The sequence below is a fragment of the Larus michahellis genome, chromosome 8, assembly GCF_964199755.1.
Source record: "Larus michahellis chromosome 8, bLarMic1.1, whole genome shotgun sequence".
Lineage (NCBI taxonomy): Eukaryota > Metazoa > Chordata > Aves > Charadriiformes > Laridae > Larus > Larus michahellis.
Genome location: NC_133903.1, coordinates 9323388 through 9341323, shown reverse-complemented (window position 1 = coordinate 9341323; position 17936 = coordinate 9323388). Strand labels below are relative to the sequence as shown.

Genomic DNA, 17936 nt, shown 5'->3' with positions numbered 1-17936 from the left:
AGCAGTGCTTGTAGTGCTTGTGCTTATAAGTGTACAAAGTTTATCCTCCCTGTGGTGAGTATTTTTGTCAGGGTGCTTGGGATTTTTTTCTTTGGTTCCCCCACCCCCACCCCCACCCAAAGCAACAGTATTCTGCAATGAAAGTCAACACAGGGGCTTATATTCAGCTAACGTGTAGTGTAAACTGTAAAACTCGTCCATGTAGGCAACCCCGGTGTAACATCTACCTTCTTCTGGTGGCACGTGCTCTATATACCCTGTGCTCATAGGGGTTTGAGTGATATTTAGATCAGTTTAACGTGGGTGTGGAGGTGCCATGGACTGCAGCAGAAGAGCCCTTTCATGTGAGCATTGAGATCCTAGGGCATGCAGAGCACACGTAATTCAGCTGGGCAGGCAGCAGGGCTTGCATCCACGGGAGAGGAGGCACACTGCAGTGAGCTGCTCAACAGTGTTTTCAGACATTGTTCTCAGTGCCTTTCCCAAAAACCAAAGAGGAGCTGGAACCTCTGTTCCTATGTCCTTCCTCACCTTCATTATGCTGCCCCTTCAGTTACTTTTTTGTTGCACCACACTGTTGGAATGAGGGCAGAAAGCCTGTGGGATTTCTGGGTCATTACTTTGTTTCCATGCTGGGTACTTGCCCTGTGTACTTTGCTCAGCTCCCAAGGATGGCCTGATACTGCTTGGCAGAAAGTCAGCCTATGTTTTTATAGTAAACCTTGCCTGAAAGAAGGCAGACCTGGGACATGGTGAGGGTGGGGCTGAAGGACATTAGGAGGACTTGGGAGTTGCTGGGCAGAAGACACAAAAGCAGGCCTCTCCTGATAAATATTGTGGGACTGGTAAGTAGATAATGGTATGCAACAGGGAAAGCGTTGGGGTTTTCTCATAATAGATAGGCCTAAGGCAGATCCTAGAACGCTGAATCAAACTTTTCCCAATGTTGGTACAGCAACAGAATAAAACCCACTTTCTCCTCCCCATTCTCTATGTCTCCATGGTTGAGAATGGGGTCAAGAAGAGAAAGGTCTCAGGTCTTGCATTCGTTCTGGGTTTCTGAAGCTGATTCCTGGCACCCCCACAGATTTCCTGTGTGATCTGAGGAATATTCCTTTGTCTCTCATTATCTAAATTCTCTCAATAGTTCCATGTTCACATAGATTGTTTATTTAGATAGCATGTTTTAAGGAGTAGGACATAAAATATTAGGGCTTTATGGCCTCTCCATGCTGTGGTAATGCAAATGATTACAGGAAATGAACCATCTGGTTCAGCATTGTGGACTCAGGTTTCCTACATCCCCGGGGAAGTGCCTCCCTGCAGGATGGTTTTGCACTGCCCCAGAGGCTTTTAGTAGCATGTCTTAAAAGGGAGCCATTGAGATTGAGGTCAGTGATTTCCAGATAACGTATCTGGGCTGTGGAGCTCTTGTGAGTGATTTCATAATTCTCTGTAGGGGCTGTAGATTCCTTTATGGTTTGGGGGGGAAAGGCAATCCATGAGTTCTCAGTAAGCCCTTCAGGTGGACATGGTGACCTTGAATCCAAACCAGGAGGTGGTGAGGATCACTGGAGCACGGTGTGATTGGGGAGCAGTGTTTCGTCTCTGACTTTTTTGGAAGGTGTGGTGTGTTTCTCCTTCCCTTCTGAGGAACGCCTGTTGTGAGGGTGGGGGGATATCAGAGAGAGAGTCCAACACTCTGGTCTGAAGTAGGGGGAAGAAATCCTGATTTAGGTCTTCCACATCCTTGGAATGTGGCCAAGTGCCCAAATCCTTGGGCTACTGTATTCTGAACAATTTTTTTCTTTGTCTCTCATTTCTTTATGAAACTTTTCATGTGCCTGCTTACCATTCGATATTAAGATAAAATCCTGAAGTGTGTTGCAATATCTCATTGTTGACCAGCTCTGCCAGTACTAAGGTGGTTTGTCTGCAAACTCTTCTCTGACCTGGATGTTTCTGTGCTTTGAATCAGCTCTTACAAAGCTCAGAATAGAGCTTGACTAAGGTTTTTCTGGTAAATGGTTTTGTACGAAAATAATGCCTCTTGAGAGAGATCAAAACAGTTCACAACAGTAGACTGAATTTGGCAAAGAGCTTTAGACTCTACAATTTAAAAAATAAAGTCTTGCTGAATTTCAACACTTTCAAAAGTGTTTAAAAGTCTTAAACACTAAGTTTTAAAGAAATTTCTAAGGTGATTGTTCTGAAAGTTTTAAAAATATTCAAAGTTTCTTAACGTTGTTTCAAGATTAATGAAATATTTGGTATGATCCAAACATATTTTTAGTTTCATTAATCTGTTAGTGTATTTTAGGTTTTGTTGTTGGAAAAGTACAAGCGTTTTCATTTCAAATTGACCTACACTACTACTAGTACTTATCATCATCCATGTTTTGTAGTGAGGCAAAAGAATAAACTACATGCGCTTCTGCAAAGTTAGGATATTGCCTTAATTTCAAATAACCCTTCCAAATATAGAATATATTGGGGTTTTCAGCTTGTGTCTGTCTTTAATGCCTGCCTCCAAAGGAGAGCTAGTTTGCAAGGTGTTTGTATAAGTTAAGGCTAAGTGGATGTGTGCACTGAGCTCAGTGAGTATGGCACAGTGAAGCAGGCTCAAGCCCAATCAACAGAGATAAAGCTTCTGCTGTCTTATGCAGATTGAAAAGTTTCTGCTACTGGCAAGCTGCTAGGAAATACAGGTCCATGTTTGTGGAGTGGGAAATTTTGCAGCGTCTGAACTTTTAGATGGGTAACATCACGAGAATATACCGTTTGTCTTTTACTTTTGTGATTGACTTTCTGTAATGCTCAGATGGCCAGACCTTCTAACAGTTAGCTACTCAAAAGGTTCCACTAGTTTCCTCCCCATGAGGAATGAACGTGCACCTAATAGAAAAACCACAAACCAGCCTCCACCTAACCAAGTGCTGATTTCAGGGAGAGCCTCGCAGTCCTATATAATGCAATTACAGACACCAAAACGTTGTAAAAAGCCATTCCCTTAAGCCCAAACACTCACAGAGGAGAGACACGGTCTGGCAAAAACCCCATACAAAGCACTGATGAAAATGTAAAATAAAGAAAAGCCCTCTCTGATTCTTTTTTTGATACCTAGAGTTTCACCCATCACTGCTGTGAAACACATTAGGCAAAATTAGGCAGTGGAAGCAAAGAATGCCAACTCAACACTGTACGTGTAAGGACCCATCTTACTATTAGTATCTGTTTTACATAGCAGAATGGTATTTAACCATACCAAAAAGGAATAAACTGCAGTAGTCATGGTCAGAAATAGATACACAGAGAAAAACAAAATGAACAAGGACTGTTGGAGGACAAAGCCACAGTAAAACAGGCATACCTGAGTGCCCCACCATCAGTCATGCTCTGCAGAGCCATCAGAGTAAGAGACAGCAGAAATTGATACTCACAGAACTCCACCAGCAGGTACTTAGTTTCCTTCAACGCTCTGTCAAAGTTGCTCTTTTTCAGCAAGAGTACGTTGTTCTCCTTTTTTATTTGGGGGAGTTTGGCTTTCTTTGGCTTTGTTTCATTTGGGCTTATGCTGTCTGCTGCTGGGAATCCTGTGAGAAACAATAATGGCAGAAAGAAAAACTGGTATGTCTTCATCTTGCCCTGCCTTTATGCAGTTACTGAGAAAGAAAGAAGCAAAGGAGCACTAAGAAGCAGGTTCTGCTGCCTAAATGGCTGCTGTTGTATCAGCCAAACTAAGAGGCTGATAAGGTTGATAACAGAGTCTACCACCAGTGGAGCCAACGGCATCTTTCCATGGGAAGATCAATGTAGTTAATTACTTCCCCATCTTTAACAGCGCTTAGAAAAAAAGTATCTGTGGGGAAGGTGAATTTACTGTTTCTGTAAATAATCAGAACCCTGGGGAGAGGGTGAGAGAGCACAGGAGGAAACGCCTGCGGAAGCACCAGTCAGTTTATAGTGCACTTCTCTAATTAGACAGCCTGCTCTTGTCACCGTTACCCAACGCAGAGCTCACAGTAAGTGAGGTACCTGGGAAAGTATTTGAGGGCTACTCCTCAGCTTAATGTTTGGTTGTCTTTTGCACCTACAGAGCTACTTACTATGCATCTGATTCAAAGCATGCTGAAGTCAGGGAAAAACTCTCATTGCTTTGCATATGTAATTTTAACATCTGTATTTCTTCAGTGCCTTGTCTGTGAGGCGTCCATCTCTGCTTAATTGCCAAATTGTGGCTCAAGTAAGGTAACACTTTTGAGTTAAACCAGAAGATTTTTGCCATTGATTTTCAGTGGTAGCACAATTTCATGCAGCTAATATCTGTACGGTAAACTGAAGGTACCAAATGTACTGTTTCATCCTTAGGATAGCTTTCAGCTGTGTGTGTGAACTATGAGGTGTCCCTAGATAGTCTTTGCAGAACATGTTAAGAAATATCTTGCAAAAAGATTTAGAAGTTGCCATTTACTAAGAAATGGTTATTTCTGTAAATATCTGCCAGTCTGTAATTGTAGCAGAAATGTCTTTGACCCTTAAATGGTGCCGAAATTTGTGAACTGTACACCCAAACCTTTGGCATCTCTGGAGGAGACCAGGCCTTCTGGTGGTTGTTTTGTTGGCACAGGCAACAGCTGACTTGAGGACAGGTGGGTCCAGATTAGTAGAAGCAAACTGATAGTTAAAGAAATTGCCTCCAATAATGACTCTTCCTTCCTCTTGAGAAGTGGTAAGTGCTGCTTCACTCCTTCACGCCCTTAGACTAAAGGATGAAAAATCTGGCATCAGGAGGGTACTGCTAAAAGGAAGGAATGTTCATAATGGTGGTTGATGTGGTAGCCTCCATTTTCTTGGGGGTGAAGGATCTTAGGTGGCAGATTGCTTCAATTTATGTTATTTTCATGACTGAGTGAGAGTGTGGGCTGGTTTTCAAGTGAACTCTTTCCTATCAGTCTCAGAGTCTTTGGATTGTAATGCACCTTGAGACGTGTCCTATTAGCACTTGTACAGGGTGCCTAATGAAATCAGAGGGAGCTGTGTATTCAGACTGGTTGCAAGATAAGATCACATGTAAATACAGATGCAGCAATCAGGTACTAAAGAAAATAAAAAAAGGGACAGAAAGATAAGAGTCTCCTCTTTGACTTTCTGGTCTTTTTCTCTTCGTAACAGGCTGTTTTCCAAAGATGTCTTTCAAGTAACATCCTAGGAGGGTTAAGAAGCATCTTTCAGAAGAACAGGGAAAAACTAACAAGGCCTGTTTGATCTGAACAGGCTGTGTTGTAAGCTCAGAACACAGCCTAAGGCTCCTAGAGCACAGGTAGGATGACAAAACCATTTGCTTAGAGAGCTGGTTTTCCCCGTCTGCCACTGAAACAAATAGCAGTCAACTGACATCCCTCCTGGAAACCTCCTGCCAGGGAATAGGCACTATTTTGGAAAGGGCTTCTAACCTCTACATCCTGGAAGGAAACTGGAGTAAGAGGAGGATCATACAGCAGTCAGTCCTGCCAGGACAGATTTGCAATGAGGAATTGCAATGAGGAGTGGGATTTAGCAGAACTGAACAGAAAAGTGAAACTGATGGAGTACAATGTTTTCTCTTAGGCATAGAGCCCATTAGGGCACATTTTTGCACGCTGCTTCATCAGTGCTAACTAGTTCTGGCTCTTTCATTTTGTGCTTTACAGTTTGAGAGCTATGGAAAATCTGCCTTCTGCAGAAGTCACAGCCCAGTCAGCAGGAAACGTTGAATGAAGGATCAATACAATTCTTGGGCCTTCTGCTTTATTACCACTCACACCCTGGAAATTGTTGTGTGGTCAAGAGCCATTGATATATGCCTCACATGTGAGCACCTTCTGTTTGCATTTCTCTGTTTTGCCTCAGAAATACAGTGATTTTAGAGTGGTGTCAGTTGCTGGTATTTATTGGCATTGAACACTTTAAGCTGTCACTACACGTACACTTGTGATACATAATGCAAAGGTGAAAGTCACTGCATAGTATCCCTGTGAGATAGGTACGTACTCCTGGCTATTAAACAAAGAGAAGGTCGTCGTACAGAAAGATTTAAAACAAAGCTGGCTCCGTTTAATTGAGGGAAAAATTCCCTTAGATTTAACGTGGTGGGTAGATTCTTGAAGACTTGATTACACTCAAAACAAGTTCATCAGAAGATTTTCCATCTACGAGCAAAGATCCAGTTTTCTTGACTTTCAAGTCTGGGCTTTAAATAACTGCAGTATCATCCATTCTGGCTCTTCCACATCTACTTGTACGTTGTGTAGGAAAGACTAGGAGAAACTGGAAGTGCTGGAATTTGCTTTGCAAGTTTGTTTTACCACATGTATCTTTTTTCAAAGTTGCGCACTTCAGCTGATGTGCAAGGCAAATGGAAATCTTTGGCATTTCACCTTTGCTTGCTTAGTGTTTATTCCATGCCCACAGTGAAAACAGAACTCACAAGGAAATTAATCAGAGAGTCATCAGTTTTATTGGTGTGTAAGTTCAGTGTGAATCGCCATCTAGTGTATATTTAAGACATAGCATAATTACAGAGACTGCTTTAAATCAAGGGGATAAAAAAAGAGTCCTCAACACACTTTCTAACTAGTGGCATTTTATTTCTGTAAGCAGGCAAAGTAAAATATAAAATTTACAGGAATTGAGAGATAGATATTTAGAAAAGGACTGGCAATTGAAAGTTTAGAGAGGCGATATGAGATTCATTCATCAGCTGACAAAGCAGACGACAAAGATTATAATGAAAAAACAGTGCAGAATTTCTTTGCCAGAAAAGGAGGAACACTTAAATTAAGAATCACATAAAATAATGGGGAAAAACAGGGAGGCACAAGAACAGCCTATTTTTTCAAGCTGGTTTGCATTAATTTATCCAACACCACAAACTGGACAGCATTCAATACCTGGCTGTTTTTAAATGTATTTTCTTTCATTCCAGGTGACTGATTCCTGTAGATGTACATCTGATTTTTTCCCCACTGTCTGATAAAACGTCATTTATCATGAGACCATTTATTAAATCATGGATTCCTCAGTGTTTGTGGATTCTCAGGACGTCTTGCAGATTATTCCATGGATGCAACAGGCTTTTTACATCTCAGATTATTTCATATTATGACTCTATAAACCAGTATGAAAAGGAACTGCCAGAATATTTCAATTTTGCAGGTGATGTCTTAGATGAGTGGTCGCAACTGGAAAAGGTAGTATTTTTTCTTCTGCTTCATAGACATTGGAATAAATCTCAGATGATACAAATCAATTTTCCTGATGGATACCAGATAATATTAGCTGCAAAGTAGAATGCACTATTTTATTTTCTTTGTCAGAAATATAGGTATCACTTTAAGAGACTAGTTGCCAGGGATGATTTGCTTAGTCTGGAGTTATTTTGGATTGAAATTAAACCTTCTAAGGATTGTCTTCTTATTTTGATATTTTCTGTTGTGTTCTAGAATGGAAGACGACCAGCAAATCCAGCTTTTTGGTGGGTAAATGATGAAGGAGAAGAGGTGAAGTGGAGCTTTGAAGAGTTAGGATTTCTATCTAGGAAAGCAGCTAATATACTTTCTGAGGCATGTGGTTTGCAGAGAGGAGACAGAGTTATAGCAGTTCTGCCTCGTGTTCCTGAATGGTGGCTACTCAGTGTAGCCTGTATGCGAACAGGTGAGTAACGTTACTGATCTTTTAGATGCAGAAAGAAAATAAATAGAAGATATTAAAAATATGCAAAATTAATTTGAAAAAAAATGTAAGGAGGAATATACTTCTATGCCCTATACACTTCAGCTTTTGTGTAGAAGGAGAATTGGCAGCACCCACACAGGGACCAAAGTGACATTGTACTAAGTGCTGAACAGACATGGTCCAGTTATACAGCATCCTCAGCTGAAACCAGTGAAGGTTGAATGGTTACAATCTAAGGCTAAATTTGACCAGATACATTATCAGTTTGGAGAGTTTTAATGCAGTAAATTATATGACTAGACTAGTTAATAATTCAGTACAATATTTTTTTGCTCTGCTGTTACAGATTGTAAATTCCTAGGAAGAATTTGACGCATTACATTTTTAGACTGCTAAACATCTATGGTGGAAAAAATCAGCATCAGCAGGGACATGATCAAGTATTTTTGTCCCACTTCTAAGCTCTGTGACTCTTGCAGGTTGTAAATTGTGCTAAGACTCAGGGAATCCAGTTCTATTACATACAAGATTTTCTGGACTATGACATGGAAATATCATTCAGTATGTCAGCGTCTCAGTTTCCCAATTGTAAAATTTGTTAGGCAGCTCTGAAAGTGCAAGACTAAAATCAATCTGTAGGTCAAGTCTATTGAAATCTTTGGAAAAAGGAGGTATAGAAATGCACTAAATTGATCCTCCTCCCCACCCCACCCCAAAAATGTGATTTCAGTCACATTGTGCTGAATATCCAAACTTGGATTTTGTTCACATTACAAAAGGAATCCAAGCTTGAGGGATGTTGACTGAGCAATGTATGTAAGCGACCTGACCTCAATCTATTTATCTATCTATCCCATATCAGAGGTATTAATTCCATATTGAAATGAATAATGGCTTTATTCCAAACATAAATATAATCTAAATGCTGGCCTTATTCCTGTACTTAAAGGTTGATAACCTCAAAGCTTCTTTCATGAGTTACAAATCATGAAGGAGTGCTCAAAAACACTTTAAATCTAGGTCTTACTCATTATCTAGATACCTTTAATATGGAAGACACAACACTCAACTTCAGTGTTGCAGGGTTTGGAGGTCTTTCAGAGCCAGATGATCCCAGGTCATTCCTAGGCCACAAATTCACCCAAGCTCTGCCTTCAAACATGAGTTATACCCAAATTCTGTTTCTCAAAGAATAAGTTTTCGGCAAGTAGCTCAGCTTTTCTGTGGCTGGGGTCATGTCCTGTGAACATAATAAAGAGAAATGGTCAATTTTCTAAATTGCTTGTTGCTTTTTTCCAGGAATTGTCTTTATTCCAGGAACATCCCAATTAACAGCCAAAGACATCTTATACCGACTTCAGGCTTCAAAGGCCAAGTGCATCATTACCAACGCTACACTGGCACCCGCAGTGGAATCTGTCATGCCTGACTGCCAGTTTCTGAAAAGCAAACTAATTGTAGCCAAAGGGAGCAGAGATGGGTGGCTGAACCTCAAAGAACTATTTGCGTGAGTATCCAGCTGTTTTACCATCATCCCTGTGAGGTGAAGAAAGCTATATCAGTCAGGTGACATTGCTGAGTTTTGGGATTAATTTCCAAAATACAAATGAGTTACATTTTTGCATCCCTCTGCCAACTCGCTGTAATCACTGCATTAAGTACAAAGCCTCCAACACACTTTTTGGGAGCTGTATTCAGGTCTTTTCAGTTTCTCCTTGCTCAGCAGCCTGCCAGCTTTTAAGAGCTCTCGGCTTCCACTGTGATCACAAGACAAGCAAGCACACAGAGCACTAATCTTGCTGTTGGTTTATGCTTGTCTTCTAGAGCACAGCCTAATGCCTCTTGAACTCACTGAGAAGATACCCATTGGCAGCTCTTGGTGCTCAGCTAATATGGCATCAGTTATTTCTTCCGTTGACTGTCTTGATAACCCGGGCAATCTGAATTGTTCATCAGTCTCTTGAACATAAATGGTATAATATGTGTCTAAGACTACCTTATCTGGCATAATATCTGAATATGGCCCCCATTGACTTCAGATTGGGAGACAGTATGTGTTGAGGAAGAAGCTGGTTTTGCATCTACCTGCTGTCCCATAACAAGCGCCTTGAGTGCCCTTGCCAAACAGTTGTAGACAAAGTCACTGAAATGTGCTGTAGGTGCTCACATCTTGAAAGTTATGACATACAGAGCACACTTGTGACTAGCAAAATGTGCTCTCTAATTCTTACCTGTGGTATCTGATGCAACTATGTATTTAGTGAGATCGTATCGTTTTGGGCCTTTTTCCTGTTTATCACCTAAACCTTAAAAAACACCGATTCTGTTGTGAAAAATTACGTGTAGTAACCAACATATACTATTTCTTCTGAAGGGTGACATCTGCGGACCATAAATGTGTCAAGACAAGGAGTCAAGACCCAATGCTGATTTATTTTACTAGTGGAAGTACAGGCTCTCCAAAAATGGTGGTGCAGTCCCACAGCAGTTATGGCATTGGATTTGCAACCAGTGGCAGGTATACTTTGCAGTTGCTCCCAGTATCCCAATTAAGTAATATGATCACAATTAAATTGAAAATACAACTAAAAAAACTCCAGTAAATGTAGGCATTTCATGAGTATAGGATCTTGCTTCTTCCTCACCTTTTCCCTCTCACAGTGAAACCCTTATTATTAAAAGCTTCTTGAAGACTCAGTTGAGATCATTAAAGACAGTGTTCCGTCGCTCGGAGGACCGACTGCGGAGTAGCAATAAGGATAGCCTCCTTATAGCAAAACCTGATCAAGTTGAGTGCTTAAGTATTATGTAAACCTTCCTTGAGAGCCAAAGCAACTTTGGACCATAGTGTTATACCTTAAAAGTTACAGTTCGGTTTGAATCTGTGGCTTGGTACTGATTTGCTTTCATTAAACATCTTTTATTTATGCTTCCCAAGGAGTGAGAAATTTTATGAAAATCAAAGGGTACGTTTGTCAAGGCATTCTGAGTTGGAAGTTGGTGTAGAGACATAGAAGTAATTTGACTGGTTTCCTAGGGAAATAAGATGTGGTTTAGCTGATGTCTCTAATCCACAAGGTGGGGAAAGCCTATTCCAAATGATCTGTTTGGTTTTTGATCTAGATTCAGGTACTGCAACTCAAGCCAAGGATGTTTTGCAGTGTTCAGGAGACAAGCAAACACTAGAAATGTTAAACCATCTTCTAATGGAAGCCTCCTGCGCTTTCCTTTAATTATGCTGTGACCTGTGCCTGAGTCTCTCGCATTCTATGAAGTACTTCTTTCATCTCTCCTTTATCATCAGGTACTGGATGAACTTGACTCCTTCAGATATAATGTGGAATACTGCTGATACTGGATGGGTAAAATCAGCTTGGAGCAGTGTTTTTGCACCATGGATCTGTGGATCTTGTGTCTTTGTACACAATATGCCACAGTTTAAACCAACAGTTATTGCAGAGGTAAGTGTAGCATTTTATACTGTGAGGTTTATTTCCATTTTGCATAAATAAAGCAAACAAGTTGGGCTCCAGTGCATGGGTACCCACTGTTCTGTAGCAGCAGGCATAGTACTTCCCATATCCCAAGCAATCACCCCTCCCGTTGGTGTCCAGTCAGCTAGAGGAACAAGTGTTTTTCCCTCCTGGCTAGGCCATGTGACATGGCTACAGTGTAAAGATGTGACGAAAGGTGCAGGATAAAAAGAACTCAGGATCACTGCTGTCTTGTCCCATACTTAGCCTCACTCAGGTATGGACATCCAACTACTTTGGGCTCAGGGTGAGCCTGAGCCAGTAAATCAGAGTATGGCATAGACCTGAATCGGGGTCCTGTTGTCCTGAAGTTTCAGTGAGTTGCCAGAATGCCTATTCCTCCTCTCTGCTATTTTACAAAACTAGTCAGTTGGCTTATTCTCCTCAACATTGGCCTCTTGTGTGGAGAGGACACCCAGACTTTCCCAAGAATAAAATCAGAAAAGCTTTGGTCTAATTCACTATTGTCACTTAATCTTGAGCCTGGGACACTGTCACTTTGGGAAGCAGAAGACAATCTTAACTGGAACTACTACTCTCAGTGGTCATTCATTTAGATGAGTGACTTTTGTTGGACAGAAAGGACTGTATTTTCCACAGCAGTGGGACTGACTGGTACAGCCACTTTGCAGTCAGGGTTCATAGTCACTAATCCATAGTCATTCTCTGTGTTGAATGTATGTTGCATTTTTATGATTTTCATTTTGCAGACATATGAGCATGAAAGTTGTTAATCACTTGTACATTTACAAGGTCAGACCCACCATTACATTTCCTTTTCAGCAAAATAGCTTTTTATTTTTCTAGACTCTCTCAAGGTACCCCATCACTACCTTTTGCACTGCTCCCACTGCCTACCGCATGCTGGTCCAACATGATCTGAGCAGGTACTGCACATCTGTCTGTTGCAGGGGTGGCAGAGGATGACTGGGATATAATGCTGTGACAGCTCTGGCTGTTTAGTTCCTTATGTTACCTATTTTTTTTATTTAAAGGAAATCTAATTAGTGAAATTTGCTCTCAGAAAACAAAGCTATGTTCTGAAATATGAGAATAACTAGCCACACCTTAGGCCATTCAGACTTCAGGAATGGGTCTTTGAAAAGACAGCACAGAGGAAACAAGTGAGGGGTTTTTTAAGTTGCCACTTCCTCTGAACATATGGTTCGCAGTTAAATTTAAGTCAAGGTTTCAGGCAGCACTGGATCAGGGATTACTGGAGTACAGTGGAGTGGTTCCCATATACTTGAGAATGAAGTGAGCAATTAGAGGACTTTCACATGCTGAGTTATTTGGCAGCTGTTCCCACCAGTTTGTTACACTGTAAACCACTCAGTTTATGAGAAGTAGTCAGTGTAATTTGTAAGGAGTTTTTACACGTTCGGTAAGGTACTTATTTTTCTCACCTAGATCTTTCATCCTGACAAAAGCCAACCCTAGCTTAGCAGAGACCTCAGGCTCCGTGTTCCTTTTCAGCCTTCCTTTTGCTCTAGAAAATTCTCAGTTTCTTATTTCATCTTGCATGTCAGCACATAACTCAACTTTCCACGAACATCTGATGTGCTTGTTCAGATTTCCAAGAAAACACCTTTGCTCAGTCTTTTTCCAGAAAAAAATACTTACTTCCAGTGACACAGAGATAAACCACATTATCCTCAGTGGTAACAGGAGCAATCTAGGAGTCCAGTCCAGGACTGTGTAACAGGATAATTATTGTAATTTCCCAAAGTAGCTTGTGAAGTTTTAGGCGTACTTTGGAAGTTGAGGGAGGCTGCTCTGTTGAGACCATTCACTGCTTTTTTCAGAAGTTAAGAAAATTGTTTCATTTGCTGTTCCTCTCAAGCTACAAGTTCACGAGCCTGAAACACTGTTTGTCTGGAGGGGAACCACTCAATCCTGAAGTGATGGCAAAGTGGAAAATCCAGACAGGGCTGGATATCTATGAAGGTTATGGCCAGACTGAAACGGTATGTTTGCATTAATTCTTGCAGTATGCCCTTTCAAAGGTAACAATACCAGAACCACAATGTGCTTGATAAATCAATGGAAGAGGTAAGAATCATTTAAATGAACTTTTTTAAAAAGAGGCTATATATAATTATGATTATATAGTTTCAAAGTCAACTAGGTGCATATTTTGATGTTTATAGGAAATACTATGACTATAGAGTTCAGGCTCCTGCAAAATGCCAGAGATTACCTCAGATCAAATAACTTGTAGTAGGTCCCTTCATCATCTTTACTTAAAAGGCAAAAATAAAAAAAAATAAAATCATTTGCTCTGGGTATCAATTTGGCGTGTCCGAGGTTTTAATGAAAAATATTAAATCCCAGACTTCTCTGTAAATGAACATTAACAAAGCTATTGAGAGTCAGATTTCAAGCATTCTCTCCTCTTACCCTTTACATGGTCCCAAATTAATTGTTCCATTTTTGAAATAAGATCTGTAATAATTTCACATCTGCTGTCTTAAAAATTCAAGTGTTTGCAGAAGAACCCACTGGCTCAGAATGTGCACAAGCAACCTTATTCCACAGGACTGACCTAAAATGCCTCTCAACCCCTTTCTGATGTGCTGGAGAACCACAGTGCTTTAGTCCTGATTCAATCCTTGTCGTGACAAAGTCATGAAGAGGTGTCGTGCCTAATGCAAGCCAATAATAAAGTCTACAAGATATTGCACAAACTAAAAAAAATAATCTACTATGCAGGTAACAATATGTGCCACTATGAAAGGAATGAAAATTAAACCTGGCTCTTTGGGAAAAGCTGTTCCCCCTTATGATGTGCAGGTATGTTGATATGTTACATCTGAGCTCAGCTACAGTTGTGGGTACAGGAGTAATGGACTGTTCTCTGTACTACTGTCTGTGTCCCTCTCTGTTCTTCACCGTGCTATAACACAGATATTTCACTGAGCTAATCAAAGCAATGGTGATACATCCTTTCTGCAGATCATAGATGACCATGGGGCTATTCTGCCTGTGGGAGAAGAAGGCAACATTGCCATCCGAATTCAACCTATGCGACCATTCTGTCTGTTCACCGAGTACTTGGTAAGTTTGAGTTGGCCTGTCTGTGCATGCTGAGAAGCTTAAGATCAGGCTGACGGGTAGGGTGTAACTTGTTCCAGACCTGTACCTGGGAGTTAGCATGGGCTTTATGTTCAGTACATCACTCCTTCCCTTCCATTCACCTCCTATCTGTTGTTACGGATTAATGAAGGACGCCCATAAAGGCTGCCATAATATGCCATGACTTCAAGGAGGCTTTCCAAAGAGCACTTCCCAAAGTATTCCCTCATACCACTGTCAGAGGTACCCACTAATTTATCTTTTAAATCTTTAAAAATTACACATTGCAGCATGCATTTATTGCTGGTGTCAGAGAAACCCTCTGTACAGTTGCCTGTCACATAGACGATGTGCACAAGATCAAGAGCACAAAAACAAGCTACAGGACAAAACCCTCAAGCACAGATGATCATATGGCTTTGTTAGATTACGTAGTGGCATACATAATATAACATTACTATTCAAATGGGAACGTTCTTCCAGCTGAAAGCAGAACAGGCTTAAAAAAATGTGTCAGAAGAACGGGCATTTTGGTTCAGGCCAAAGGTCCATCTAAGCTAGTATTCCATCTGTGGTGCTGCTGAGTTGTAGTACATGCTTAAGAAAACACTAGAATCAGGCAAATATAAAGATACTCTCCACTGCAGTTGAACCATCATGTTGAAAAAGCTTTGGGGAACCTATCTTGTGTTTAATTGTTTTCTAAATATCCATAATATTTTGATATTTGTGGCATCCCCAAACAACAACTGGTACAAAGTAGTTGCTCACTATGTGCTTAAAAAACTTCTTTTGGTTCAGTACGACTACTACAATTTTTCATTATGTCTTCTGTTTTCAAGGTGTTTTTCCTGTGTTATCTAGACCCTATAGATCAATGTAGATAATGAAGTTTTTCCTGTAGGTCACCTCATTTGTGTTTTAGTCTTGAAGGTTAGCGATGAAAAGTTTCCATTGACAGGAGGTTATTGTGGCGACCCCCTGCAATGATAAATTGTTTTTCTGAAGGGAGTGGGTTATACATTTTAGTAATTTGCTGTGATGGATGAGCATTTTGATAGAGCACACCCTTTCTTCCCTAGAACATGAATCCATATATACAAAAATGCTCTTTTCCACCTTTCACATATTTCCGGCACAAAATTGCTAATTAATGCGGCTCTGGGTTTTTTTTTAATTGAAGGCATAAAATATGATTGAACATACTCATTTTGAGAACAACTTTAAAAATTGTCTTGATCATTTTTAGCACCACTGCAAGGTAAATGCATTACATTTCCCTACCAATCAGATACAGTTTTTGAAATGTTTGATCGTTGGCAGGATAATCCAGAGAAAACTGCTGCCTCCGTGTGTGGAAATTTTTATGTCACTGGGGACAGAGGGGTTATGGATGAAGAAGGATATGTCTCGTTTGTTGGAAGAGCTGACGATATAATTAATTCTTCTGGGTAAGTCAATTGCTTTTTAGCTTTGCTCATTTGTCTGTTGAAATTCAGTCTGGAAAGACCAATTGAATGGCTAGCTTGCTCCAGCTGTCATAGCTACATTTTGTCCTAGGTATCGTATTGGCCCATTTGAAGTCGAAAGTGCATTAATACAACACCCTGCAGTCCTGGAGTCAGCTGTTGTCGGCAGTCCTGATCCAATTCGAGGGGAGGTAAAAAGAAAAAAAAAAAGATACAAAAAAATGCACTTTATTCTAAGCATCAAGTTCCATATATGTACTAGGCTTCCTTGGAATTAAGTGTGGTGCAGATTTTTGAAATTAAAATGGTTTAAAAAAATTTAAAACCATATCTTGGATCATTCCAGATCTTGGCACTTCAGAATTACTTCCCTGTTTGCAGGGTTTGATGTGGAAAAAAAAGTCTGGCTCTTCAGATTTATTCTGGCATCTTTTTGTCTAAGAAATAGAATTCAGACTATTTCTCTTTTTGTAAGTAAGCACATGGTAGCAGTGATATCCAGAGTGTTTAATTTTCTTTTTATATTTTTCAACTTTGCAACAGTTGTTTGAGCCCCGGGGTGAGATTTTCAACTGTCCTTTTTTCTGTTATACAACTTTTTGAAAGTTTAGTAGTGTATAAAGTTAAGCAGAAAAAAAAAAAAGTGGAAAACCACAAAAAATCCTATGCTGCAGAATATGTCCTTTGTAACATTGCATTCTGTGGTAAATAGCTAATGAAAAGGGAAATTAAAGGAAAAACATTTCTGAATTTTGATACTAAGTTTTGGCAACAAATTTATCACTTTATTCCCAAGTATGGAAGTTAATGGAGTCCCTTAACTTTTGTGGCACAGGTAGTCAAAGCCTTCATTGTTTTAACTCCTGCTTTTGTATCACACGATCCCGAAAAATTAACTCATGAGCTTCAGCAACATGTCAAGAAGGTGACTGCACCTTACAAGTATCCAAGGAAGGTAAGGACACTCCAAAAAAACAGGTCTTCTAATTGTATCAAAAATTGAACAGTTTTTGTCCTGCTTCAGGTTCTTTTCAACTGCATTTTGACAAACACTCCAACAAGAGTTAAATAAAATAAAATAAAAATAAATTACAGGGTCTGTTGCAGCTGTAGCGTTATGTTCACTGTATGTGCTAGAAGGACTCAAAGGGTCCTAGAAAGGGAGGAGATGGTAACGTAGCTTAATATTTATCAGGGTCCAGTCTTCTTTTCATGAAATACTAGGGTTTTCACAGCGACTCACATGGGCAAAGGCATTCAGCTCTTACCAGTTCCTCCCTTGAGCTCTGTTCAGACTCTCGGCCAAAGCAAAGGGAAAATTCCTGCTGGCATCAGAGGAGTTGGAATTTATCCCTTATGACTAGGAGAGACACCAGTAACTCCCTGTCCTGACAGCTGAAGCACATATCTCTTCAGAATTGTGGTACTTGTCCCTGCAAGTACTGCCTGTAGTAAGGAATTTCATCATCCCAGCCCTAAGCTGTGCAGCTTCCCATCTTTTTACCTCATCCATAATAAAAGTGTGTCTTTCCTTGCACCCGGGAGATTAATCAGAACGTATTAGACTAAAAGTGAGCATTTTTGCCTTTCAGGTGGAGTTTGTTCTGGGTCTGCCAAAGACAGCTACTGGGAAAATCCAGAGAAAAGTTTTAAGGAACAGAGAGTGGGGAAAAGTGTAACATGATTTGGAAACTGAGGAGAGAAAACTTCCGTCATCCGTACCAGCCATAGCACATCGCAATTGGCATGTGGTTGTGACCCAGAGCACTAGGAGAACATATGGAAAAACAAGCTATGTAAAAAAAAAAAAAAAAAAAAAAGAGAGAGAGAGAGAGATAACACTCATATGGCTTGAGGATGTGTGGTATTAGAAGCACTTTTGCCATCAACCTACAAATTTTCAGAAGGGAGAAGGTGCAAGTAATTAAGAATGAGGAATGGGAGAGAGAAGGGATAGATCTGGGAGCTTACAAAGTTTTATTTTTTTTGCTGGAATTAGTATAAACAGTTTGCTTTAAAAAAAAAAAGTGTAATGACAGCATTTTGATAATTGCAAATAAATGAGAAATTAATAAAAATAATCTTTGTCCTGTAGTGGGTGTCAGCAGTGAAGTGATGTTCTCTCTTCAAAAACTATCCCTGTTTC

The 17936-nt window shown here is 40.2% G+C and overlaps 2 protein-coding genes across 8 annotated transcripts in view; one reads left to right on the top strand and one right to left on the bottom strand.

Moving 5' to 3' along the window:
* PDILT (protein disulfide isomerase like, testis expressed) overlaps positions 1 to 3639 on the bottom strand; it is a 28199-nt gene extending 24560 nt beyond the window's left edge. Inside the window, exon 1 of the mRNA XM_074597642.1 lies at positions 3441 to 3639. Within this exon, the coding sequence (XP_074453743.1) occupies positions 3441 to 3639 (199 nt within the window). The remainder of the gene's footprint in view (positions 1 to 3440) is intronic.
* LOC141747430 (acyl-coenzyme A synthetase ACSM3, mitochondrial-like) lies at positions 716 to 17884 on the top strand. 7 transcript variants are annotated; one of them, XM_074597640.1, is made up of 15 exons: positions 716 to 845; positions 5691 to 5850; positions 6965 to 7229; positions 7482 to 7692; positions 9013 to 9220; positions 10088 to 10231; positions 11018 to 11174; positions 12054 to 12133; positions 13090 to 13213; positions 13959 to 14039; positions 14202 to 14303; positions 15645 to 15772; positions 15882 to 15981; positions 16626 to 16745; positions 17383 to 17884. In XM_074597640.1, the coding sequence occupies exons 3-15, from the start codon at positions 7029 to 7031 to the stop codon at positions 17467 to 17469; spliced, it is 1743 nt and encodes a 580-aa protein (XP_074453741.1). In that variant the 5' UTR covers positions 716 to 845; positions 5691 to 5850; positions 6965 to 7028; the 3' UTR covers positions 17470 to 17884. The 7 variants fall into 7 exon arrangements, 2 of the variants coding, with proteins under 2 accessions (XP_074453741.1, XP_074453742.1); XM_074597641.1 differs by lacking the exon at positions 5691 to 5850 and having other exon boundaries at positions 736 to 845; XR_012588725.1 differs by lacking the exons at positions 15882 to 15981; positions 16626 to 16745; positions 17383 to 17884 and having other exon boundaries at positions 13730 to 14303; positions 15645 to 15690.
* The last annotated feature ends 52 nt before the right edge of the window (positions 17885 to 17936 follow it).

Bases quoted from the DNA above. Each gene is read 5' to 3' on its own strand.
- LOC141747430 (XM_074597640.1), top strand. From the start codon at position 7,029: ATGAGACCATTTATTAAATCATGGATTCCTCAGTGTTTGTGGATTCTC. The intron at 7,693-9,012 runs GTGAGTAACGTT...GCTTTTTTCCAG, and splicing joins TGTAGCCTGTATGCGAACAG to GAATTGTCTTTATTCCAGGA. The intron at 13,214-13,958 runs GTATGTTTGCAT...TCTACTATGCAG, and splicing joins GTTATGGCCAGACTGAAACG to GTAACAATATGTGCCACTAT.